Below are 27,962 nucleotides of genomic sequence, written 5' to 3' on the forward strand. Positions count from 1 at the left end.
TCCTTTTTCCTGTGATTTATTTCATACAATAAAATAAGACTTTATTTTGTTAACACTGGGTTTTGCCAAAACATTTAGCAAACATGATTTTTATAATACAATATCTTAAACTTATCTATTTAACATTTCAAGGCACACATGGTAGCAAATGATTAAGATTAACAATGAGTGACCTTACAATCCATTGTAATTAAATGGCTCAACTGAGGTCTTTCAGTTGTTACATTTCACCCCTAGACTATCTTTATATTGTACAGTATATTCAAAATACATAGCCCAGGGATATTTTAAGGAAGAGCATTGTTTGTCTAAAAGACATGTGTAACAGAAACGACCACAAGGCCTTTTGAGTTTAACACTTTAATTATTTAATTTCCCCAAGTGTAATTGGTTCTGACAACAGCCTAAAACTGTGTCTTTAAATTGAGCAAACTGAGCAGTCCAAATCCAAAATGACTTGACATCAGGTGAAAAATGGTCCCACCGACTCTATTTCTATTTTCTTACTTAGGCGACGCTATTTCCTCACAGAAGGTTCCAAGACCACTCTAAAGCATTGAGGATAATTTCCTAACATAATGACTAACAGTTCCTCGGAGCTGTCCCGCTGTAAACTCACCAATGTGTTGAGGGAAACATGGCCCCATAGCACACAAAAGGAAGTGACCTCTCAACGTTCAGAACATTTCACATCACTGAATACACACCAGATCGAAGTAGCGCGCCATCTGTGACCTGCCTGTATGCAACAGCATGAGTAACACCCCTGATGGGAAACATAAGATCTCCCTCAGGGGCACTGACCCACCCAGAGGTCTGAATCTAAGTCTGTCTTTGGCGGGTGTGGACCACAGTGTACCCCCTGATTCCATAGCATCATAGTTCTATATAGTATGTCCATTCAGTGGTCCTGTAGTACTGGGCGTTAGTAGTAGTGCACCCGACCTATAGTGCCTGTTCCTGAACCCAGGATATCAGGCTGCCCATTCCTCCAGATCTCCCGTATGATTCGCTCCCTCTCCTCCAATCGCTGCGCCCGCTCCAGCTCCTCGGCCGACGTGAACACGTTAACGCTCAGTGTCCCGTCCGATTGGCTGTGGTTGTGGTGGATGCCAATGGGAATCTCTGTGGTGGGCAGGGGGGCGGGTGCTTCGACGTCACCCTCCTCTTCCTCATCCTCGCTATCTTCATCACATTCGTCCTCACTGAAGTCCTTTAAGTGTTTCTTCTCGGGCGTGGAGGCCGGGATGTTGGTGCGGGGCTTGCAGGAGATCCGGATGACCAGGAGGCAGAGGGTGAGGACCAGGCCGAAACAAACCCCGATCACAAAGTACAGCCCAAAGCTCTCCGGGTTCTCTACAGGACAGAAAAAGATCATTGGTAAATTCACCTAGGATCACAAAACACCACAATATGTAAAAAAGTAATTGTGCTAGTAGCCTAAATCAATATTGTTATGACTGGCACATTGGCGATTTTGTTTCATTGATTCATTTTGTGGTACTTTAAAAGCAATGCGACAACTGCTGTTGTTAAAGTGATTGATTGATTGATTGATTGATTGATTGATTGATTGATTGACTGACTGACCTTTGATGTGTGCGTAGGCAGCTATGCTGTTGCTCAGGAGGTCCATCTCTTTCCTCTTTTCATCCATGCTGACGATATGTCCAGTAGCCCTTTCTTACACCTAATACAAATAAACACAACACACTGCATCAGAATTCCTTGCGATCTCAACTACTATGCCATGCATGCAACGCCAAGTACTATCTGCATTAATGTATGCATGAATTCAGTTATTCCCACCATGTATCACAGAAACTTCCACACACCCTCAAACAAACTGACACAATGAGGTTTGGCCAAAAGACACATGCTACCCTCATGTACCCCACAGCTCCCCTCATGCTACAACAGCTACCCTCATGCTACCCTCATGCACCCACAGCTACCTTCATGCTAACCTCATGCTCCCCACAGCTACCCTCATGCTAACCTCATGCTCCCCACAGCTACCCTCATGCTACCCTCATGCACCCCACAGCTACCCTCATGCACCTCACAGCTACCCTCATGTTACCCTTATGCACCCCACAGCTACCCTCATGTTACCCTCATGCACCCCACAGCTACCCTCATGCTACCCTCATGCTCCCCACAGCTACCCTCATGTTATCCTCATGTTACCCTCATGCACCCCACAGCTACCCTCATGCTACCCTCATGCACCCCACAGCTACCCTCATGTTACCCTCATGCACCCCACAGCTACCCTCATGTTACCCTCATGCACCCCACAGCTACCCTCATGCACCCCACAGCTACCCTCATGTTACCCTCATGCACCCCACAGCTACCCTCATGCTCCCCACAGCTACCCTCATGCACCCTACCGAAACACTTCTGCTACCACAAACCCCCATAATTCCCCTCCCCTTTACAATGTAGTTAAAGTGTTTTACGAATGCCTCTAGTGCCACACTAGATGTTTTCTCGTTTGCTATCGCGCCAAACACACTGACCACAGCATTTCTCCATAGTAACATTCAAGTGACATTTTCTCAAAATTGGGGTTACAAGTTGATCAACTTTCAAAGCAGAATTACTTTCACATTCTTCATCAACTGTAGTGTTTGATATACCATTTTCTAGCTCCGAGTCTACTTTTATCCAATGTAAAAAACACAATTTCAAATTTTGCTACATAAGACCGAATCGAGCCGGTCGGTCACACATGTCTTTGGGTGGGTGAGGACAAGGCCTACTGGTCCAGCTGTGGCAAACAAAAGCTCCACTGTTTCATCCTCAAATACCAACAGCGCAAACTGGGATCATGACATATTTGGCACATGGTTCTCCCTGTGAGCTGGGCCAGGCAGCTACAGTGAGGGGCCAGGGGTCAACTCTCTCCTCAGAAGCCAATGAACAGCACTTCCTCCAACGAGCCTTCCGGATCAATAGGGGCACGGCCCAAGGACCTCTGCGTTGTTTTTACAGTACCTGGGTTGTTCACCCTTTTTAATTTCCCTGACTGACACAAATGGGTGAAGACCTGGAGGACCTGTGTTGTTGCTGTTGTTTAAATATCTATTTTAGTCACACTTTTACTGTCCCTGACTGAAACAGAGTCACTGGGTTTTCCTTTCTTAATCTTGTTCTGAAGGCAGCTCTGCCTGGAGAGCAGAACCAAATGTGAATGATTAAGCTTAGGCAAGTAATTTGATTGGTTTAAGTTTTGGCCACTAGGCTTATCCCTGGTGACGCTTTCTGGTCGTCTGAGTCTTTTCCTCAGCGTTTCCTGTCGCTCTGTTTGGCTCCATTGTGTTCCTGCAGGCCCTCGCTGGCCCGGTCATTACTCCCTCGCCTCAGGCTCCCCAGGAAGTCTCAAGTTTCCCTCACAGAGAACCTTGGGGCGCCACGCCTCGCCACGCAACAAAAGTACTACGCCTGGTCCTGCTTCTTTACCTATGTGGTCAATTACATAGGCTAGGTTATAACAGCGAGCCCCTATGCTACCCCTGTGCTTTTGAGAGAGCAAGAGTGAAAGAGAGAGAGAACCTGTTTCCAATCAAAGTGAGAGGCTGGGTGGATTCTCCCATATGCAACACTCTATCCACAGGGTCATGTGGCTCCTACTGGGTCTCTCCCGCATTTCCTGTGCAACCCCCTCTCTTCACCCTCAACCCTTGTCATAGCCCTTTCCTGCTGACTGTGCCCTTTTCTCATCCGCTCCACTATTGTTCTCCCCCCCCGACCCGCCTTGATGACATCTTCACATGGTACATGGTAAGCACATGGCACAGGAAAACCAAGACGCGATAGATAGCGACACAGGGGCCCAGCTAATACGAGTATCCCTGAATCTTTTGATGTGTTAGCACGTTAGCATTAGCCTCCGATCCCTTTCATTCTACATGTGTTCTGTGTTATGGCTCCTAGGGGAACAAACATGTTGTTCAAGTATGAAAAGATGGCTGACTCTAGCACAGTCACATAGAGTACTAACCCGTGGAATTGATCACAACAAGCTAAGTCATAGCACATGGCCTACAGATCATTGACATCAAAAAATGGCACAGTCCACCGGTTTTTGTTCTATGTCACCTCAACATTGTTGGGTGATCTCTTCAGTCTATGGTTTCTACGCTAATGTGAATCTCAAGGATATTATGCTGTTGTTATCACGCTCATTTGTTGATACAAAAATGCAACAAAAACATGGGTCAACCATATGTATTGCAGCTGTTCATAGCACATGACTGACTCTTTTTAAAAAAGCACAAAACTCTTTCTGTTGCTATAAGATATAAAGATAGGCAATAAGAAGTACAGACAGATGTACACTTTTGTATTGTAACATTAACCTTACCATAAAATGAAGCTGTAGAGGTAACTCTTCAGTCCCAGCTCATGGTGGAAGTGGAGAGGTTTGCTGAATGATTGAGTCTCTCTCTCTGGATCTATGCCATGCCCTTCACTCCTCAGGCCGAACAGTTCATTTGGCCGCCCTGAGACAAGAGAAAACACACAGACACTCACACAGCCGTCAGCCTACATCAGATCCAAACTCACTGAGGCGTTTGCAATGCAAACAATGACTGGCCTTTTGCTGTTGCCGAGGGATACACAGTCCGGCAGCAGACAAAATGCAGGCTTAGCTTTCAGTAGCACAAAAGTTCATATTTGATATACGTAAACGCATACATATACAGTGCATACTGTATAAATACAGTTTACATGTGCATATGTCCAAAAGGCATGTACAACCATGATGAAAAGGCATGTCAGAAAATATATTAAACACCGAAACACTGCACATGTATGAAGACTACACAACAATAAATTATGCGCAGGGAGACAGAGACATTTGGTGGGGGAGGGGGGGGGGGAGGTTTGTCCTATGGTGTTTGTAATCAAACATGACAAAGAGTGAATTCTCTCTAGGTTTTTTGTGTGTACTCCTAAGCACTGATATGTTTGAAGTCAAAGCTACTTACAAGGCATAAATAAAAGTACATAAAATATCTCTGATACAGTCACAGGCTGATGATTTCCTGGAATAGTTTAACATAGAAACTCAAGTCTCATCCCATCTCTGACACATCAAACCACTGTGATATCCTCAGAGCACTTTGTCTCCAAGAAGTAGAACTCCTAGCCTGTAAACCCGACAGCCACAGTATGTCTCACAGAATATGAGCAGCTCTTTACATTTCAGGTGGGGAAAGAGGACCATGAAAAAATGCTGCGCTTTGATTTTTCGCAAACCCTTTTTTGTGTTGAGAGGAAAAAGCCCAGTGCCAGCTTGAGTTGGTTTAGCAGGGCCTCTTTGCTTTCCAGTGCAGATTTGGATCTTGCTGACTTTTGCCCTATGTACACTAATGCTGGGCCGAGAGAGTGTTCGGGGCTAGCAAGGACACAGGGAGCAGTCGCCATAGCAGCATCTCTTCTTTTAAAAAAATGTTTTGGCAGCATCTCTGCACTGCAGGCCACCGAGTCATACGGTCAGCCTTTTGTTTTGGACCACAGAAGTGGGATCCACCCTGTATGTGTTGTATGTATAGCCAACTACAGTCGTCGTAATTGCCAAACAAAAAAACAGATCTCGGACCAGGTCACCTAGGCCTAATCCTTGCTTAGCTATTTGAAACGATTCTTCGTCTAGGCAAAGCAGCCAGTATCCACATAGGATACTGTCTAAAGAGCTTTCCAATGCAATATAATGCTTTGGTCTCAAGGGTAATAAAGTGTAAGATCTGAGTGACTTCACCAGTTCGCCAAGGTCATGGCTAATGATTGGACTGCTAACTGGGCCTAACTGCTCTTTTCTCAGAGTGGAATGCACCAGAACGTAATTCATCAGAGCTCAGGCATCTGAGAACGGTGGTTAAAGACAACCGGAGACTCATTTGAAGCCAATCTAAACAATAATTAACCTGGGCCTGTTGTTTTGTTGTGCTTTTGTTTTACCGGGAGGAAGAAATGATGAACAGACGTGCTCTCGACCTCCCTCAACGCACTATCCCATGACTTAACTTTCAGTCATGTTCTCCAAGTGAATTAATTTTCTATTCAATAGCAGATGTTGCCATGTCCCTTGATTGCTGGAGAGAAAAACACTGTTTACATATGTTTCGGTATTTCTGCAGTTTTAGGGACCTTGAATGTGTGCTGAAAATGTTCTGGCATATTACTCCCCTCAAGAGCCTCTAAAGAAGTTTAAATGCTGACTGGATCATTATGCCACTACAAAAATGTTGTCACAAACAGGTTCTCAAAGGGTTCTTAGTGGTTGTAGAATTCTATATGAAACCAAACTGGGTTCTCCTACACCGACATGCCAAATACCCTTTATGGTACTAGAACCTTTTTTTGGAAATAAATGGAGGCACACTTCAAGCTAATGTTACGTGAGAAGGCTTCCACTTTCATGGTCTCACTCATAGATTACATCACCTTGCATGTGACCAGATAATGCCTGTCATTCATTCCTAACTGACCTCATAACCTCAGGTCAAACAATTTGAACACATAATCCACTTCCTATGTCCTTAGTCACATGGTGGGCATCATCAGTGAACCAATGAGTTCACATTGAAGCCAATCAGTTTGTACTTATTAAGTGTATAAGAAAAGTGTATCTTGACACCACGTCAAGATACAAAAACAATGAAAAGTTCATCCAAGTCTCAAATAACTGTAAGGCCTAAGCACAAATAGTGCTGAGACTGACGCCAAGGTAAACAACATGTGGTGTTGTGAGGCCTGGGAAGAGTTCATTCTCTATTTCTGACTAACAGTTGTTTACTTTAGTTGGGAGGAAAGAGGAACCAAATTAAGGAAAATCCTGTCCGTTACGTTGTGTGATATTTTTGTTCTTATCAACTTGGAGAAGAGCACAATAGCTTTTCCTTTCCTACCAAGTTTCCTCCCATACATCTGGTTGTACTGTCAGTCCGGAACCCAGTCCAGACAAACACCCTCATCTCCCACTCCTTAAATTTGACAAACAACAAAATGGAAGCCCCACCACTTGGTTTGTTATAAACCTGGGTCAAAGAAATGTAAACAACTCAAATTCATAGATGGAGGTATGGATACAATGACTGACTACCCATGAAGTCAACATGATAGTTTTAAAGTTGGCCTTTAAAGTGAAGGATAACATTGTCTGATTGTCTAAGCTTTGTCTGACTGCCTAAGCTAATCACGCTGTTATTGTCTTGTGGGGAGAAGCTGATTATGCCGTCTCACTAGATACTTCCTAAATTATTGACGAGCCACATAGTGACAGGGACCAACCTCAGAAGCAAGAGTTTTCGCTCCTATTACCAAACAGAAGCCCTTTTGTACACTATAAACCATTCATAAAGTATCTAACCATAGTACTCCTCTGTCAGGTCTGAGAAATCACATGAACAGCCCCTGAGTAGGAATTTATCCAGGGAGTGTAGCCATAATTGAATTACAATGAGAAAATACATGACAAAAAACTGATCCCACAAAGGAGCGAGTACGCCTGTTTCCTCACCATAATGACACACTTTGAGAACCACAGAGCGAAAGGGATATTTTCGATACATTGAATTTATGTGCAGCCACAATAGTTCCCTGGCACAATGGATGGTATTTCTGTGGTTTGCCTGGCATAGGTCTTCAGTGAGTTGAAAAAGGCCAGATTTGAATTTAATCACATTTAGTTGTTTTTATGCACATATATAGCCTAGTCCAACAGCTCTGGCATGGGAGATCAGAGACATACTGTAACTGGTGTCACTTTGAGTTTGAGTGTAAAATGAGGACCATTTTATAGCATTCATCAACTTTGCCACTGACAATGTTAATTAAACAGTTCCTTGTTTCTTAGATTTTTGTTTCAGCTACTGAGAGAGAAAATATGTCTGGGATTAATGATCCATGGGATCAAATGGACCACTGAGGAGTAATTTATTAATTGTTTTGAGCACATGGAGGCAGTTCTAAGCTCAATATATTCCACTTGACTTTTGCAACTTGAATAAATACTGTATGTGCAATTGAGCGGCCGGTAGAGATAGTGCTAGTGCTTTGATTTACTTAGTTTCCATTTTTCTCAGAAAGCCATGATGTGAGATTCTGTAAGTAGCAGAAAAGCATGTTAATGGCTGTTCCCTAGAATGCTCATAAACTGAAGTTGTATCACAAAAGTATCTACTGGATATTTTTTTCCATACCTTTCCTATTTCCCATTTTGAAAAGAAGGTTGACGATATCCGATCCTCGTTTGCTAAGTCAAACGACACCGCTGGTCCTGCTCACACTGCCCTACCTTGTGCTTTGACCTCTTTCTCCCCTCTCTCTCCAGATGAAATCTCGCGTCTTGTGACGGCCGGCCGCCCAACAACCTGCCCACTTGACCCTATCCCCTCCTCTCTTCTCCAGACCATTTCCGTAGACCTTCTCCCCTACCTCACCTCGCTCATCAACTCATCCTTGACTGCTGGCTACGTCCCTTCCGTCTTCAAGAGAGCGAGAGTTGCACCCCTTCTGAAAAAACCTACACTCGATCCCTCCGATGTCAACAACTACAGACCAGTATCCCTTCTTTCTTTTCTCTCCAAAACTCTTGAACGTGCCGTCCTTGGCCAGCTCTCCTGCTATCTCTCTCAGAATGACCTTCTTGATCCTAATCAGTCAGGTTTCAAGACTGGGCATTCAACTGAGACTGCTCTTCTCTGTGTCACGGAGGCTCTCCGCACTGCTAAAGCTAACTCTCTCTCCTCTGCTCTCATCCTTCTAGACCTATCTGCTGCCTTTGATACTGTGAACCATCAGATCCTCCTCTCCACCCTCTCCGGGTTGGGCATCTCCGGCGCGGCCCACGCTTGGATTGCGTCCTACCTGACAGGTCGCTCCTACCAGGTGGCGTGGCGAGAATCTGTCTCCGCACCATGCGCTCTCACCACTGGTGTCCCCCAGGGCTCTGTTCTAGGCCCTCTCCTATTCTCGCTATACACCAAGTCACTTGGCTCTGTCATATCCTCACATGGTCTCTCCTATCATTGCTATGCAGACGACACACAATTAATCTTCTCCTTTCCCCCTTCTGATAACCAGGCGGCGAATCGCATCTCTGCATGTCTGTCAGACATATCAGTGTGGATGACGGATCACCACCTCAAGCTGAACCTCGGCAAGACAGAGCTGCTCTTCCTCCCGGGGAAGGACTGCCCGTTCCATGATCTCGCCATCATGGTTGACAACTCCCTTGTGTCCTCCTCCCAGAGTGCTAAGAACCTTGGCGTGATCCTGGACAACACCCTGTCGTTCTCCACTAACATCAAGGCGGTGACCCGATCCTGTAGGTTCATGCTCTACAACATTCGCAGAGTACGACCCTGCCTCACACAGGAAGCGGCGCAGGTCCTAATCCAGGCACTTGTCATCTCCCGTCTGGATTACTGCAACTCGCTGTTGGCTGGGCTCCCTGCCTGTGCCATTAAACCCCTACAACTCATCCAGAACGCCGCAGCCCGTCTGGTGTTCAACCTTCCCAAGTTCTCTCACGTCACCCCGCTCCTCCGCTCTCTCCACTGGCTTCCAGTTGAAGCTCGCATCCGCTACAAGACCATGGTGATTGCCTACGGAGCTGTGAAGGGAACGGCACCTCCATACCTTCAGGCTCTGATCAGGCCCTACACCCAAACAAGGGCACTGCGTTCATCCACCTCTGGCCTGCTGGCCCCCCTACCTCTGAGGAAGCACAGTTCCCGCTCAGCCCAGTCAAAACTGTTCGCTGCTCTGGCACCCCAATGGTGGAACAAGCTCCCTCACAACGCCAGGACAGCGGAGTCAATCACCACCTTCCGGAGACACCTGAAACCCCACCTCTTTAAGGAATACCTAGGATAGGATAAAGTAATCCTTTTAATCCCCCCCCCCCCCTTAAAAGATTTAGATGCACTATTGTAAAGTGGTTGTTCCACTGGATATCATAAGGTGAATGCACCAATTTGTAAGTCGCTCTGGATAAGAGCGTCTGCTAAATGACTTAAATGTAATGTAAATATTTTAACAGCTTTCAGTAAAATAGTTGACCATGTGGCCTCAATCACGCCAGTGTATGGTCTCCCAGGCAGTCTCTATACCTAAACCCAGCCAACCAAGATCACCTGACCACCAACCAAGGCAGGACAGCATCCAAGTCCAGAAAAGCCTGATTGAACTTTTTACTAGATGGATACAGCTTTTGTCATATTTAATTTTTCGTGAGAGGTTAGGAGAACTTACGCAGCAGGTTAGGAGAAGAGGTTAGGAAAAGAGTTAGGGTTAGCTAAAATGCACCAAAAAAAATCTACTTTTGACATTAATTTGACAGAAGCTGTAAGCTTTCTAGCCCTTTCCCTCTCCCTGAGACAGACAGGCAGAGGTGCATGCAGTAACGTTCCAACCGATAAAAACTGACACTTTTCCTAAGAGCTAGGGCTCTGTTCATGCTGGTGCCTGCAAAAGCATTCAGAGGGTATGCTTCTGGTGAAGGCATTTTCTGTCCAGCGCAGCTGGTCTTTCTTGACGGCCATGAAGGGTTGAAGGGGCATTTTGGAGAAAAGAGAGTGTCTTCCTTTTTTGTTTTCTCTTGACATGGGATCTTGGGGATCAAGCTGCGCTAAGTGTTGGTTCTGTTTTCCATTGCACCGTGCCCTAGCCATGGGCTTGTACTGTGGGGGGAATTATTCCAGTCAGACATGTGTTTGCCATCAGGCTCAGTGACACTGAGCACAAGGTAGAGCTGACCCCAAAGATGGCTGCCTGCTGAGAGTATGGGGAGCTCCACAGAGCTGAAACTCAAACTTAGAAAATCTGCCTTTTCGTTTCTCCTCTGAACAGCGAGCAGGATTGCCACCCAGTGAAGGTGGTTTCCAAACAGTAGCCTTGGATTAACTTTCTGGGGGCTTTAAGTGAGACATTTTAAACTGCCCACTTGGCACAAACTGGGAGACCTTTTTTGTGGTATTTTTTCACCAAACTTTTAACCAAAATGCACTTATATGGCTCAAAGATTGTTTTGATTTCATTTTCAATTCACACTCATTGACAACCCAATTAAATATAATTCAAAACTAGATGTTGTACCGACATTTGTGCACAGTGGGTGGACATATTTGAGTTACACATCATTCTCCATTACACACTTTTGCCACTTACTGCCTTGCTGACAGCCAGCCAGGTTTGATTTTGACTTTAGACTCAATTAACAACAGCTTTTTAACACTGTAGTTTCAAGGACCAGAACTTTCTTCTCAGTCAAGGCATTACTAAACATTCTGATCTAATTCACAGGGCAGGTACTCAATAAGGAGCTTGTTTTAGTTTCTTTATGTCATACTTCTCCACGTGAGGCCATGATTTCATTTAAATGGAGAGTGCCAACTTCAACTCCACTCCAACTTGGTTCAGCAGAGAAGCCTCTATGCTTTGCAGTGCGTATGTAACTGCCATCTGTGACAAACCGAAGCAGGTATTTTAGTGACATAAGAAATGATCTAGAGAGCAATCTCTTTACCCCATGAGGATTGGGCTGGTGGGGGTATGGGGGGTAATGGAGATACGGGCCCATGGGGGTGGGGGTTAATAGTGGCCAGATGTGGGGTTGAGGGGTTTGATGCTTGACAGAGACAAAGCGCTGCTCTCATATGGAAATCCAGAAGAGGAAACACATGCTCTATCTTCATATCGACTTTATCATACGTGTTCCATCTCTATCCAGTACTGTACATACAGAGCCCAGGACATTGACGCTCAGAATTGGAACTTAATGAGTTTGTGTGTTTGTGCACAGGAATGTGTGTGTGTGTGTGTGAGACGGAGCGTGAGAGTGTCTGTCTGTGCATACCACCATATGTGTGTTAATTTTTGCCCCCTCGCATGCACCCCAGGTGATCCCCAGCCTCAAGCTCGAAAGGAGTTGTGATCTCTGATCGATCTGGGCCAGCATGAAACATCCGACCACAACCACACACTGTATTCATTACACAGGACTTGTGATTACCCTATGACACAAAACGTGTTAACCCTTTCCATGGGTGGCTGGGCAGAGTTAACTGTCCTGTCCACAAACATGTAGACATAAATGAAGCCTAGTCTTCTGGGAAAGTGACCCGTGGTGTCATTTTTAGTCTGTATGGTATGAATTCTTTAGTTCGTCAGGGTACAGTTTTGTCGGAGCTGGACAGACCAGTTGGTGTAGACCATGAATATTTGATAACCGACCTTAAACTAGGATTCAATTATAAGATTAAGCTTCTGTGTCCAGTGTCTCTTATTTAATGTGTAAATAACTAGAGATACTTTACAAATGTCACTGTACCAGTTTCTGTATGCTTAACCCTGTCATCTTGTTTTTTTATTCCTTCTTCACCATATGGTTTCTCTCTTCCCCCAGATTCCCATGTAAAGTTTAAACAAATTCAACCTTAAATCCAGGGCTTATTTATGTTCTTGGACATTCACATGTGTGTACAGAGAAAGAGAGAGAGTGAGAGAGAGGCTTAAGGCAAACCCTAGTGGATTTAGCACGTCAAACATCCCCCTAAGTCTAAGGAGACCAGGGAGAAGCCGTCACTAGAAAGAATTGAGCCTTTATGAGACAGCAGTGGTTTTAGTAGGAGTCTTGCTAAACACAGCTTCAGAGATAAATCACTCATCAACCTATTATTTGTCAATGGCGAATCTGAATCGAATACAGTCTTGTTGGCTTTACATCTGATTAGATGAGGCAGTTCATAGCTTCTGCGTCTCCTTCAAAACCTGTTTATGACATCTAATGGCTGGTGGTCTACAAAATATAATATACTGTATGCCCCACTTCATTTAGAAGGCATTTCTCAAATTCTCTCTCAAGTTACACGACAATCCAATCATTATACCAACACAAATGGGAGAGTAATGTTTCACTCACCCTAAGAAATTGTCAGACGTGAGTTACTCTATCAGTGTCTGCTAGGAGAGAATAGCAAGACCAAGGCAATGGCTTAAATAGTGATACCAAGGCATCATTACAGGATGGTAGTGGTAATAGAGCAAATACACCACTCATAAAATACACCGCTCATAAAATACATCACTCATCTTGATCCTGGGCTATGTGTGTCCGTGAAAGCACTCTGAAACACTGTTGTCTCCTGTGCAGTAGAGGGCCAGGCAAACGGTTTAGAGTTTAGACAAGCGTTTCAAGTCAAAGATTGACTTATGACTCCTTAGAGGCCACAGATAAGGCAAAACCACCAGTAATAAAACATGGGGCAGTGAGATAGAGGAGAACAAGAGGATGGAGGGGAACAAGGCTGGGAGAGGTCAGATACAAGTCAACTGGCCCAGAACACGCCTGAGGGTTATAGGCATTCACACTTATCCTCTGTTATCTGTCACTTTATCAGATTGACACAGGGAGGCACAGCAAACAGCCTGCCCACTTAGATATGCTAATTAGAGGGGACCTCTGAGAATGGCTATCTCCTACTGATAAGAGGACCACAGCACTCCAGTGGAGACGGTGTGCGCATGTGTATGTGTGTGAGACAAAACCATTATTCCCCCCCACACACACACACGTATGCACACACACACGAAACGGTGGGCTGCACATTAGCGAAGCGTGACGCTCTAACCTCGGCTCCCCCTGATCGTATTACGCTGTTGATGCGGCCCTCACCACAATACAGGATGTTTTCTATTTATTGTGGCGAAAGTGCAGTCATTTATCACCGCAAGGTTAGCCACTGTGCGGCTAGCTGCATCAGCCCTGCTCTCTGGCACTGATACATCAGATACGTGTTGTAACCACACACACTTCATACTGTAGCTCTTGTTGAGACGCTCAAAGGTGAGCATTGCTTCTCTTGAGGACACTCCAACAAGAACAGTATAACCCCCTATAAATGAGCTTGAATCATGTAAAGATATGAATATAGCTACTGAAGGAAGGAAACAAGGTACAACACACAGCGCTGGAACCTATAGTGTACTGACTGAAAGGGAACCTCTAGTCATCATTAGAGTTTTAAAGTGTTTTTAAAGTGTTCGCAAAGTCGTGCAACCGCAAGAGTACTGCTTTGCAGAGTTCTGAAGGAACATAAACTGCAAAACATGAAACAGCAGGCATTCATTGACACCTCACTGTACCTAGACACACACCACACGTCGCACCCCCATAAAAATCAATCAGTTTAAGATAGAGATATCAGCATCTGCCTATGTCGCACTTCCACATTTGCGGTGAAAGGTGAAAGAGCTAGAGCTGTGTTTGTCATACCATGAGACGTCACGAAAATCAGTCTTCCCAAACTATTATGACCCCTCTATGGAAAGATGAGACTTTCACAAACCCGATGGTTTTCTCCTTTTTGCTTTACGACTCCAATAAGCGTCTTGGAACTTGTCTGAAGTCGGTACAGCCAATCTGCCAACTTCTGTCTGTAGAGTCCTAACAGTTTGGGCTACACACTAATATGATACCAGTTGAAAAAATGTATGGAAGTATTTATATATATAAAGACTGTTTTGTGCTAAAAATAAGGGGTTAAATACATGTAAAAAATCATTTACAAATGTTTCCTGATCTTTCTTATATCTCTCAGATATAGGAGTGTTACGCCTGCTCCCGCTCTTCCTCCCCCTTCCCCAGCCGGCTTGCCCAGCGCCTATGTCTCGGCCGGTTCACCCAGGTGGGACGCCGGGTGGCGCCCCTGGGGGGGGTACTGTCACGCCTGCTCCCGCTCTTCCTCCCTCTGGCGCTCGAGGGCGCCAGACTCCCCAACATTACGCACTCAAGTCACCTTCAGTACGCACACCTGCCTTTCCCCGTCACGTTCATCAGCGCTCATTGGACTCATGTGGACTCAATTACTTGTGTAATTTCCTTCCCTATATCTGTCTGTTTCCTAGCTCTGTTCCCTGCTTCGGGATTGTTTGTCATATGTCCTTGTTTTCCCGTGTGCTGACGCTGTTCCTGTCGTGTTCTATGTCCGTTCCTGAATAAATGTTTGACTCCCCGTACCTACTTCTCCTGTATGGTGTCGGTCCTCACAAGGAGAGACATTTCAGAACAAACTTCCTTTTGATATTTTTGGGGGCCTATCTGTTGTTCCATGTAGTGAATCTGTTATTCAACGCGTTTATATGGGCAGGACGGCCCAATATAATTTTTTATATTTATTTATTTTTACATCTTTTTGGGGGATACTTCAAGAGGTCTTAAAATTATAAATCAAATAGCAAAATGAACCTTGTTATGAACGTCTTTAAAAAAATTCCATATAGCTTAGTAGAACCTCCTCCCCCGGCTTAGACTCTTATGGGTTTTAAGGGAAACGCAAAAAGTTACAGCCTTTACATTGTAAATACAGTGATATAAATACCTCGTTGAGGTTCATATGTTATTATACATACACAGACTGGGGTTGTCACACTTACCAAGTAAGTAGTGCTGTCAAGGTGTCCTCTTAGGAAAGTTAATTCCTGTCAAGATAAGGTAAGGCTCAATGCTAGCCTCAGTCAAAACAGTCCACTTCGCGCCTTCAGGTTGGGAAAATCAACACAACAAGCAATCCTGACTTTGTCAATCTTGCCGATTCCCTGTATGTGACTACTGCTGTTCTCCAGTCCAGGAACGTGTAGAGAAGCCTATAGGGAAGATGTGGTAACTTCCTCTGAATAACAGACTTTCCCTCTCCCTCACAGTCTCCACTCTCTCTGCCAGCAGCAGAAATAGCTGTCATACAATCCCTCTAGGAGAGAGAGAAAAAAAGGAGGAACGAGGAACTGCCAAAAATGAGCAGGGTTTGGGAAAGAGGGAGGGAGGAAGGAAAGAGGGAGGGAGGAAGGGAGTATGGGGAGGGGAGTTATTCCCCCTCGTCCCCTCTGTTAAGATGATGAGCAGGAAAAGCACAACCCCTCGACAAATTGATTTTCCACACCGAGTACAGAATGACAGCAAACACAAACAAAAACAAAACACGAGGCACGACAATGAAGGATTGTTGTTTACCTTTGGAGCCATTAAAAATAACTGTATATAGGAAACAAAACTGTACTGTATTGCAGCTTAAGCCTCTTAGATATAAAGATGAATGGGAAAGTGGAACATTTGGGGGGTAGGACTAAACATGTAATCTGAATAGTATGACAACACCCTCACTGAAAGCTAATTGCTAACAGTTGTGAGCCACACTCAGAAACATATGGCTATCAATATGATTTTAAAATCCATTATAGAGAAGACAAGGAAGATTGAAGAGGTTTGACTGCATAATATGAGATACCTATCTAGTAACTATCCTTGTTGAATAACAAAATAACACAAAACGACAAAGCCATGTAAGTATCCATACTCTTTTGAACACTTTTGAAAAACAAAAAGCCTACTTTTCAGGCTTAGCACTTGGCCATGACAGCATGACATGGACATAAGTCCTACATTACAGACAGCACACAGTCGTCTTGTTTTGTAACCCAGACTTACTAGCAGGGAGCAAACCCCCAACCAATTTAAGAGAATGAGCAGTAAATACACTGGGCCACCAAGCAAAGCCTTGACCAGATTTAATTAAAGCCAGACGGAGTGGGTGGGCACTGAGATACAGTATTTCCCATCAACATGGACCGGGTCTCCATGGGAATCAAGGGAGGGGAAGACTTCTCTACAAAGTGCTGTGAAATCAATATTGAAAAGCTGCATTAAAAAGTTCTTCATCAAGTTTCCTTATTTCTCAATGGGGTCAATGTTGGCGCAAAGCTGTTATTGTGATACACCCTGTTGCTGAGGTGGAAAGAGAAAGAAACATGGTATTGGGATACGTCCCAATGTAGTGCACTATGGGCCCTGGTCAAAAGTAGTGCACTATAAAGGGATTAGGGTGCCATTTGGAATGCAGGCTTGGTTCCTGTCCACATATTTTACTCATTAACCCACGCTCACTAGAGAGCAGAACTTAACAACCCATGATGGGACACAAGCTCTTTTGATGCTCTGGAGATGGATTCAGTTCAATTGGACTTCATTGTGGAGTGGAGATGGGTAACAACTGCGCATGTGCGCTCTCAGGGGAATCCCTGCCTCGTAGAAACGGCACGTTATGCCCTTATTCACAGATGCATGTTTTTTTGTGTGTTACACATTAATTATACAAAGTAAACCACAACCTACAAATACTGACAGTGTTACACATTAATTATCCTCTATGGGCTAGGTGGGACGCTAGCGTGCCACCCGTGGTGCACTCCATCAACAGCAGGTGCATTTCAAGAGCGGCAAATTTGAATCCAAATAAATGTCAAAATTCAAATTTTTCAAACATACAACTATTTTACACCCTTTGAAAGATAAACATCTCCTTAATCTAACCACGTTTTACGATTTCAAAAAGGTTTTACGGCGAAAGCATAAATTTAGAGTATGTTAGGACAGTACATTTACAAGAGTTGTGTGTAATGTTTTGTCAATTCAAAGACAGGGTCACCAAAACCATAAAACCAGCTAAAATGATGCACTAACCTTTTACAATCTCCATCAGATGACACTCCTAGGACATTATGTTAGACAATGCATGCATTTTTAGTTCTATCAAGTTCATATTTATATCCAAAAACAGCGTTTTACTATGGCATTGATGTTGAGGAAATCGTTTCCCTCCAATAACCGGCAGTCAAGTCAGCACCACAAATTAAATAATTAAAATTAGAAAACATTGGTAAAATATTATATTGTCATTTAAAGAATTATAGATTTACATCTCTTGAACGCAATCAACTTGCCAGATTTAAAAATAACCTTACTGGGAAATCACACTTTGCAATAATCTGAGCACTGTGCCCAGAAAAATACGCGTTGCGATACAGACTAGACGTCATGTTGGGGAGATCTAAAATCGAAAATACTATGTAAATAATCCATTACCTTTGATTCTCTTCATCAGATGTCACTTCCAGGTATCACAGGTCCATAACGAATGTAGTTTTGTTCAAAAAAAGCTCATCATTTATGTCCAAAAATCTCCGTCTTGTTAGCACATGATCTAAGCCAGCCGGACTTCTCGTCATGAACGAGGGGAAAAAATATATTTACGTTCGTTCAAACATGTCAAACGTTGTATAGCATAAATCATTAGGGCCTTTTTTAACCAGAACATGAATAATATTCAAGGTGGACGAATGCATACTCTTTTATAACGTATTGGAACGAGGGTACCCAACATGAACGCGCCCCAGGTGTCTAATGGGACATCATCGTTCCATGGCTCTTGTTCGGTCAGATCTCCCTCCAGAAGACTCAAAACACTTTGTAAAGGCTGGTGACATCTAGTGGAAGCAATAGGAAGTGCCAAAATATTCCTCAGCCCCTGTGTTTTTCAATGGGATAGGTTTAAAGGCAATACAACACATCAGGTATCCACTTCCTGTCAGAAAATGTCTCAGGGTTTTGCCTGCCAAATGAGTTCTGTTATACTCACAGACACCATTCAAACAGTTTTAGAAAATTTAGGGTGTTTTCTATCCATATGTAATAAGTATATGCATATTCTAGTTACTGGGTAGGAGTGGTAACCAGATTAAATCGGGTATGTTTTTTTATCCAGCCGTGTCAATACTGCCCCCTAGCCCTAATTATACAAAGTAAACCACAACCTACAAAATACTGTATGTCTGGTGACAAAATACTCGCTACTGGAGGGGCACCGGTGATGTTGTTGAGTCCTATTTATATGAGCCTGAGTGTTCGGATGAAGAGTTGAGGCGAATTGAGCTTCAGATGGTCGCTGCCGCTCTAGCCACCAAAGCCGCAGCAGTAGCTGGACCAAAGCCCTAACCCATCCCCAGGATCAACACAGACTGGTGGTGCAGTTGTGGCAATTGTGCTCCAATGGCACGAATGAGGAATGTTTCCGCTGCAGAGAATTTGAATACGTGATGACAATTCCTACAGAAATAGAGGAACGTAATGATGATGAGGAGCGGTAAGGTTGCTTTTGCGACCACAGGGATTTTGCTGCTCACATAAACTCTGGTGTCTTGGAAACAATTGTCCGTATTCCAAAAATGAATTGGTGACGCAACCCTGTTCCAGCTGGGCAAAATGGACAGTTATTTAATGAATAAGTAGCTAAACTTTACTTCATTGAATGATTGCTTATCGTAAATCTCTATGAGCGGGACCATTAGTGGGTTTATGTTTTCACGTTAGCCCAAAACACAATATAGCCTATGTTTATTTATCACAATGGTTTTAGGATACTCTATTCTGCAATGTAAGGTGACACAATGTCTATTGTCTCTCACCCCCCGTCAGAAATACACAGGGCACATATGCTAACCTGTAGAGCACATTTGCATTTTGGCACTGCGCCAGATCCAGTCCATGTAAATACAGTAGCAATGGTTGTATCTTTTAGTATCCTTCGGTTTTCTTTCTCCATAATTTCAGATGACATATCTCAATCATATGCATTGTTGCTGAAGTGCTACACACACACAGCGATGCAAGATTGGCTGCAGGGGTATTTACATATTTTATTGGAAAACTGTGAAATTTGGTACCTTCTTCCCTTGATTTCCTGTATAAAGTGCAGCCAGGGACCGAACACCAGCTTGCTCTTGCTGCCATCTCTGTTTCCACTTTGTGTAACTGACTTTACCTGCGATATGCCTAACTCCATCAACTTTTGCACAAGCTCCATCTCCCCTCCCAAAAACTTGAATCAATCAATCAAACAGTGGCTAGGAAAAACTCCCTAGAACGCTTTAAAAAAAACGATGAATTTGTCCACAGTTCGTGGATATCAGAATCATGAAATCACTGGCAATGGATCAGAGCAAAGCCAGCATCCAGCAATGTCACATGTCCCGTTTTTGCTGCTGTTTCAGTACAGCGCTACAGGGAGAGAGATGGGGAGAGGAGGAGAGGGCAAACTCCACTGAACTAGTTTCAATGTATGGAATCACAGTTTCTCTATTTTGGGTAAATTTCTCCTTTAAGGGTTAAGGTTTTGGATATGGTTAAAACATGAAGTTTTGGCACTCATTCAGAATGGTTAAGGTAAGGGTTAAGGGTTAAGGTTTGGGATAGGGTTCGAAACAAAAGACTAAAAACAAATGTCCACCACTGGGACCAAACACACAACTTTCTGATGCAGAGTTATGGGATTACACCCATCCGCCACCCCTGTCCACAACATCTTAGCAAAAACCAAGCATACTTGGCGCCGACAGATAGGGCTGCCGTGCGTCTAGCTCTTAGGAAACTTTGCAGTATTCATTTTTTGTATATGCTATTTCTTGCATTATTAGTCCAGACATGTTTTGTGTTATTACATACAGCCGGGAATAACTTTTGGATATCCAAGCGGCAGTAACTCACCAGCTTTACCAGCATTACCACAAGGAATACGACTTTCCTGAATCGGATCCTTTGTTTGTACCCCCTAGGGCAATTGAACTAATTCCAGAGGCTGACCCAAAACACTGTCCAAAGGAGAGTCGGAGGAGAGGTACTCAAAGTGGACGTCTAGTCCAACTCAGGAGGCGCACACACCATCCACCGCTTCCGAGTATATTACTCGCTAATGTTCAGTCTCTGGATAATAAAGTTGACGAGCTCAAGGCGAGGATTTATTTCCAGAGAGACATCAGGGATTGTAACATACTCTTCTTTACGGAAACATGGCTCTCTTGGGATATACTGTTTGAGTCCGTACAGCCAGTTGGGTTCTCAGTTCATCGCGCAGTCAGAAATACATTTCTCTCTGGGAAGAAGAAGGGCGGGGGTGTATGTTTCATACATAACTACTAATGGGTTGATTATGAATAAATACAGGAACTCAAGTCCTTTTGTTCACCCGACCTAGAATACCTCACAAACAAATGTGACCGTATTACCTCCCAGGAATTTTATCTTTGGTTATAATCACAGCCGTGTATATTCCCCCTCAAGCCGATACCATGACGGTTCTCAAAGAACTTCACTGTGTTTACGGACATATTCAATCTCTCCCTATCTCAGTCTGCTGTCCCCACATGCTTTAAGATGTCCAACATTGTTCCTGTACCCAAGAAAGCAAAGGTAACTGAACTAAATGAGTATCGCCCCATAGCACTCACTTCTGTCATCATGAAGTGCTTTAAGAGTTAAGGATCATATCCCCTCTACCTTACCTGACACCCTAGACCCACTTCAATTTGCTTACCGCCCCAATAGATCCACAGACGATGCAATTGCCATCACACTGCACACCCCCCTATCCCATCTGGACAAGAGGATTACCTACTGTATGTAAGAATGCTGTTCATTGACTATAGCTCACCATTCAACACCATAGTACCCTCCAAGCTCATCATTAAGCTCAAGGCCCTGGGTCTGAACCCCGCCCTGTACAACTGGGTCCTGGACTCTCTGACGGGCCGCCCCCAGGTGGTGAAGGTAGGAAATAACACCTCCACTTCGCTGATCCTCAACACTGGGGCCCCACAAGGAGGAATGCTCAGCCCCCTCCTGTAGTCCCTGTTCACTCATGACTGCATGGCCACGAACACCTCCAAATCAATCATCAAGTTTAGAGGTTGACCGGTTAATCGGAATGGCCGATTAATTAGGGCCAATTTCAAGTTTTCATAACAATCGGTAATTGGTATTTTTGGACACCGATTTGCTGATTTTTAAATTTGTTATTTTTTTTATTTTATTTATTTAACTAGGCAAGTCAGTTAATAAGAACACATTCTTATTTTCAATGATGGCCTAGGAACGGTGGGTTAACTGCCTTGTTCAGGGGCAGAACGACAGATTTTTACCTTGTCAGCTCGGGGACTCGTTTTTGCAACCTTCCAGTTACTAGTCCAATGCTCTAACCACCTGCCTTACATTGCACTCCATGAGGAGCCTGCGTGGCAGGCTGACTACCTTTTACACGAGGGCAGCAAGAAGCCAAGGTAAGTTGCTAGCTAGCATTAAACTTATCTTTTAAAAAACAATCAATCTTAACAAAATCACTAGTTAACTACACATGGTTGATGATATTACTAGTTTATCTAGCGTGTCCTGTGTTGCATATAATCAATGCGGTGCCTGTTAATTTCTCATTGAATCACAGCCTACTTCGACAAATGGGTGATGATTTAACAAGCGCATTTGCGAAAAAAGCACTGTCGTTGCACCAATGTACCTAACCATAAACATCAATGCCTTTCTTTAAAATCAATACACAAGTATATATTTTTAAACCTGCATATTTAGTTAATATTGCCTGCTAACATGAATTTCTTATAACTAGGGAAATTGTGTCACTTCTCTTGCGTTCCGTGCAAGCAGTCAGGGTATATGCAGCAGTTTGGGCCGCCTGGCTCATTGCGAACTGTGTGAAATCCATTTATTCCTAACAAAGGCCGTAATTAATTTGCCAGAATTGTACATAATTATGACATAACATTGAAGGTTGTACAATGTAACAGGAATATTTAGACTTAAGGATGCCATCCGTTAGATTAAAAATGGAACGGTTCCGTATTTCACTGAAAGAATAAACGTTTTGTTTTCAAAATGATAGTTTCCGGATTCAACCATTTTAATGACCAAAGGCTCGTATTTCTCTGTGTTATTATGTTACAATTAAGTCTATGATTTGATAGAGCAGTCTGACTGAGCAATGGTAGGCACCAGCAGGCTCGTAAGCATTCATTCAAACAGCACTTTTGTGCGTTTGCCAGCAGCTCTTCGCAATGCTTCAAGCATTGTGCCGTTTATGACTTCAAGCCTATCAACTCCCGAGATTAGGCTGGTGTAACCGATGTGAAATGGCTAGCTAGTTAGCGGGGTGCGTGCTAATAGCGTTTCAAACGTCACTCGCTCTGAGACTTGGAGTAGTTGTTCCCCTTGCTCTGCATGGGTAACGCTGCTTCTAGGGTGGCTGTTGTCGATGTGTTCCTGGTTCGAGCCCAGGTAGGAGCGAGGAGAGAAACGGAAGCTATACTGTTACACTGGCAATACTAAAGTGCCTATAAGAACATCCAATAGTCAAAGGTATATGAAATACAAATCGTATAGAGAGAAATAGTCCTATAATTCCTATAATAACTACAACCTAAAACTTTTTACCTGGGAATATTGAAGACTCATGTTAAAAGGAACCACCAGCTTTCATATGTTCTCATGTTCTGAGCAAGGAACTTAAATGTTAGCTTTTTTACATATTGCACTTTTACTTTCTTCTCCAACACTTTGTTTTTGCATTATTTAAACCAAATTGAAAATGTTTCATTATTTATTTGAGGCTAAATTGATTTTATTGATGTATTATATTAAGTTAAAATAAGTGTTCATTCAGTATTGTTGTAATTGTCATTATTTCAAATAAATAAAAACAAAATCGTCCGATTAATCGGTACCGGCTTTTTTTTTGGTCCTCCAATAACCTGTATCGGTATCGGCGTTGAAAAATCATAATCGGTCAACCTCTAATCAAGTTTGCAGACGACACAACAGTAGTAGGCCTGACAACCAACAATGACGAGACAGCCTACAGGGAGGTGGTGAGGGCCCTGGGAGTGTGGTGCCAGGAAAATAACCTCTCACCCAACATCAACAAAACAAAGGAGCTGATAATGGACTTCAGGAAAAAGCAGAGGGAGCACCCCCCTATCCACATCGATGGGTCCGCAGTGGAGAAGGTGGAAAGCTTCAAGTTCCTAGGCGTACACATCACTGACACACTGAAATGGTCCACCCACACAGACAGTGTGGTGAAGAAGGCGCAACAGTACCTCTTCAACCTCAGGAGGTTGAAGAAATTTGGCTTGGCACCTAAAACCCTCACAAACTTTTACAGATGCACAATTGAGAGCATCCTGTCAGGCTCTATCACCGCCTGGCATGGCAACTGCACCACCCACAACCGCAGGGCTCTCCAGAGGGTGGTGCGGTCTGCACAACGCATTCACCGGGTGAAAACTACCTGCCTGCCACGACACCTAAAGCACCCGGTGTCACGGGAAGGCCAAAAATAAAATCAAGGACAACAACCACCCAAGCCACTGCCTGTTCACCCCGCTTTCATTCAGAAGGCGCGGTCAGTACAGGTGCATCAAAGCGGGGACCGAGGGACTGAAAAACAGCTTCTATTTCAAGGCCATCAGACTATTAAATAGCCATCACTAGCACATTCGAGGCTGCTGCCCTATATAGACTTGAAATCACTGGCCACTTTAGTCAAGGGACACTATTTACTTTAATAATGTTTACATATTTTGCATTTCTCATCTCATATGTATATACTGTATTCTATCATATTCTACTGTATCTTAGTCTATGCCACTCTGACACTGCTCGCCCAAATATTTATATATTCTTAATTCCATTTCTTTACTTTAGATTTGTGTGTATTTTTGTGAAATTGTTAGATATTACTTGTTAGATATTACTGCACTGTTGGAGCTAGAAACACAAGCACTTTGCTATACCCGCAATAACATCTGCTAAACACGTGCATATGACAAATACAGTTTGATTTGATACTTGATGGTAATCGCGCTCACTGTTGCTCAATGACTGATATATATATATATATATATATATATATATATATATCCGAAATAACGATATAATTCATGCCTTACCTTTGAAGATCTTCTTCTGTTGGCACTCGAATATGTCCCATAAACATCATAAATGGTCCTTTTGTTCGATAAATTCCGTCTTTATATCTCCAAAATGTCCATTTATTTGGTGCGTTTGATTAAAAAAAAACACTGGTTCCAACTCGCGCAACATGACTACAAAATATCTAATAAGTTACCTGTAATCTTGATCCAAACATTTCAAACAACTTTCCTAATACAATTTCAGGTATTTTTTAACATAAATAATCAATAAAATTTCAGACGGGAACTGTGTTCAATACCGGACGAAAACAAAGTGGAGCGAACAGTACACTAGACTCGACCCTCGTTCTGAACAGCCATACTTCTTCATTACTCAAAAGAAAAACATCAACCAATTTCTAAAGACTGTTGACATCCAGTGGAAGCGATAGGAATTGCAAGAAAGTGCCTTAGAAATCTAGATCCACATAGAAACCGCATTGGAAACACTGTCACCTCAACAAAAAAACTAAAATCCTGGATGATTTGTCCTCGGGGTTTCGCCTGTCAAATAAGTTCTGTTATACTCACAGACATAATTGTAACAGTTTTAGAAACTTTAGAGTGTTTTCTATCCAAATGTACCAATTATATGCATATCCTAGCTTCTGGGCCTGAGTAGCAGGCAGTTTACTTTGGGCACGCTTTTCATCCAAAATTCCGAATGCTGCCCCCTATCCTAAAAAAGTTAAGTAACTCAAGTTGAAGGCCGACCAGGGTACTGTAGGTTGCGATTAGCAACTAAATTATCCTCATAACTTCTTCTGTGTGCTATTTTAAAATAATCGGTTCAAGGACATACATTATTGGTACCATGATTGCCTTCGATTTTATAGATTTTTTCCCATTAAGATTGACCATGAAGTTGAAAAATGATTAATTCAGTATAATTGGGATCTTGTTTTCTGCTAATGCCTGCAATACTGCGGTCGGCCTTGGACTACTGGGGCTTCAACGGGAGGGGGCAGTCGTTCTCCCTTGCTGTTGCCCCTAGTGGATGGTTTTGAAGGAATTTCCCGACGTCCTCAAGACATGGACAGAGGTCCAATTTATAATTCACTCTTCTGCTTGAGCCACCTAGCCCTCTAGGGTTGCAATTCATAACATATCATATTAATTGTTATTCGTAACATATCATATGAAATGGATGGACATCCACAAATTAATACATACCATAAGAAATGTAACTTATCATAAAATAGAGGGAGACAGACGTTTACTATGTTACGTCTACCCCTGAGTCCAGGTTGACTATAAATGTTAAGCAGGTTTTGGAAGAACAAAGACTATGAAAGTATAGCCTCTAGCTCAGATTAATCCTCATAGAACAGTGTTTGAGAGAAGGGAATGAGGGTGCGCCCACACGATCCAAAAGATTTCCTTTAAACTCCTTTGTTGATGCTTTGTATTGTGTGGGTGGATGTGTGAATGGTACTGGGGAACACTGGTGATGAAGGTCTGGGCTGCTTTACAGACACATTCACACAAAGACAGAAAACGCCTGGCAAACACTGTTGCCAACCTTATACATAAATAATATAGGCTACATATGCTTAGCAAAATGACCCTTATCCCACATGTATGCACTTGTTACACATAACTGTGAACATAACGGGGCATTAAGATTGACATGGTTAGCTGTTATGCTAGCTAGTAGTTAGCTTCAAGATGAGGAGCATAGACTGTAATAAACAAGGTATCGATTATTCAACACAGCCACTAGCTTCAATGGCCATTGAAAAGCCCAGACAAAAGTGAGACAGTTAAATCCATTGGAAAAAAACACCTCACACCACTGTAATAGTCATCTGTAGAAGTGCAGTACACTGGAAATGAATATCATGGGAGAGCTCCCAAAGGGAATTAGCATACTTTGTTTTAAATCAGAAACGGATTAAATATTTTCCAACTCCAAACACATGTTGCTCAGCCTCGGCTTGAGCTGTGATTGCTTACCTCGACTGACACTGAAATGAAAGAAATCTTAAAAAGTGAGCAAGATGGAAGGAATGGAGGGAGGAGAAAGGAAAAAGCATGTTCCTTTTCCAATTTACATGTCAGACATGCCAAGATGAAGATAGCATGCCAAGACACAACAAAATGCCTTGGCACCTCGCAACCATTCATTAGCTAAAGACGGCTCCCTTGACAAATCTACCGGATTATTGGTCCAGTTTTCCCTGCAGGTAGAGCCCACACCTACACCCACCACCCGGTACATAAAAACACATCTTTGTCTTTTGGCCCCTCGTAAAACCAACTGGAGGCATTAGCCAGGAGACACTTTATGACACACATGGGATTCCATGGCAGTGGCTCCACGTTCTGTACGTTTTGTGATCAGGGAGCTCTACTTCCCCCTACATCAACTACTCCTATGCACACACACGCCGGCTAACACGCACACAAACAAACACACGCAGAACCCACAAAGAACATGCACACATGTGTACACACACACACACACACACACACACACACACACACACACACACACACACACACACACACACACACACACACACACACACACACACACACACACACACACACACACACACACACACACACCACTCTCTACCTCTCCACTCCCTGCTGAGCCATTGCTTACCTTGTGATACTAGAGAAGTGATGACAGCCAGCTCCGTACTCCTTTCCCCTGCCTCTACTCCAAAGTGAGAAGCCTCACAGAATCCTGAATTCCTCTATTACAGCCAGTTTTAACCCCTTGTTAACTGACCATATCGTGGAATATCAGGGACACTATGGTGTTACCCAGCCATTGGGGTTTTACAGCCCAATATGTTTCCGGGGAGGGACTGCAGCCATGCAGCATGGAAGGAAGGAGAAAAAGCTACAGTAAGACTCAGGACTGAAGAAATGGTCTATTAGGCGGGAAAGGCTGGGTAGGCTGGTACAGGAAATGGCTCAGGGAAGACTGGGGAGGGACGCCCCTGCACGGCAGTGGGCAGTGATCCCATCATGCAGCCCCAGGTCAGAGGGACGAATATAAGGCCCCTGTGTTCCCCTCTTCTCAGAGGGGGTGACAGAGTTTGAACTGGTGCAAGCCAGGCTCAGAACTGAGGGAAAGAGTGTGGAGGGGAAGGTCTGTGTTCCCCTCGGGAGAGAGGGTGGAGGGGAAGGAGAGGGGGTGGTGTGGGATTACATAAATAGTTCCACACCCTGGCAGGCAGGCATCTTGACTTCCATCTACCTCTTCCCATCTCTCCCATCCCTCCCTCCCTTCCTCCCTCTCATCTCTCTCCTTGACAGCCCTGTGCCAAGCCCCCAGGGCTGTA

At 43.7% G+C, this 27,962-nt stretch overlaps 1 protein-coding gene across 3 annotated transcripts; it reads right to left on the reverse strand.

Annotated features, from left to right (window-relative positions):
- LOC106583140 (protein eva-1 homolog B) lies at window positions 1–27,528 on the reverse strand. Of its 3 annotated transcripts, none has more exons than XM_014167000.2 (4): window positions 27,275–27,528; window positions 4,373–4,511; window positions 1,591–1,690; window positions 1–1,356 (listed from the first exon to the last, which is right to left on the reverse strand). In XM_014167000.2, exons 3-4 carry the CDS (start codon window positions 1,655–1,657, stop codon window positions 926–928), a joined length of 498 nt encoding a protein of 165 aa, XP_014022475.1. In that variant the 5' UTR covers window positions 1,658–1,690; window positions 4,373–4,511; window positions 27,275–27,528; the 3' UTR covers window positions 1–925. The 3 variants fall into 3 exon arrangements, with proteins under 3 accessions (XP_014022475.1, XP_014022471.1, XP_014022480.1); XM_014166996.2 differs by lacking the exon at window positions 27,275–27,528 and adding an exon at window positions 15,454–15,782; XM_014167005.2 differs by lacking the exon at window positions 27,275–27,528 and adding an exon at window positions 12,941–14,132.
- Window positions 27,529–27,962: the final 434 nt, after the last annotated feature.

Source organism: Salmo salar, chromosome ssa02 (assembly GCF_905237065.1).
Source record: "Salmo salar chromosome ssa02, Ssal_v3.1, whole genome shotgun sequence".
Lineage (NCBI taxonomy): Eukaryota > Metazoa > Chordata > Actinopteri > Salmoniformes > Salmonidae > Salmo > Salmo salar.

Excerpts from the sequence above, each read along its gene's own strand:
- LOC106583140 (XM_014167000.2), bottom strand. The coding sequence starts at position 1,657 with ATGGATGAAAAGAGGAAAGAGATGGACCTCCTGAGCAACAGCATAGCT. Across the intron at positions 1,357-1,590 it reads TGCCTACGCACACATCAAAG|AGAACCCGGAGAGCTTTGGG; the intron begins GTCAGTCAGTCA and ends TCTGTCCTGTAG.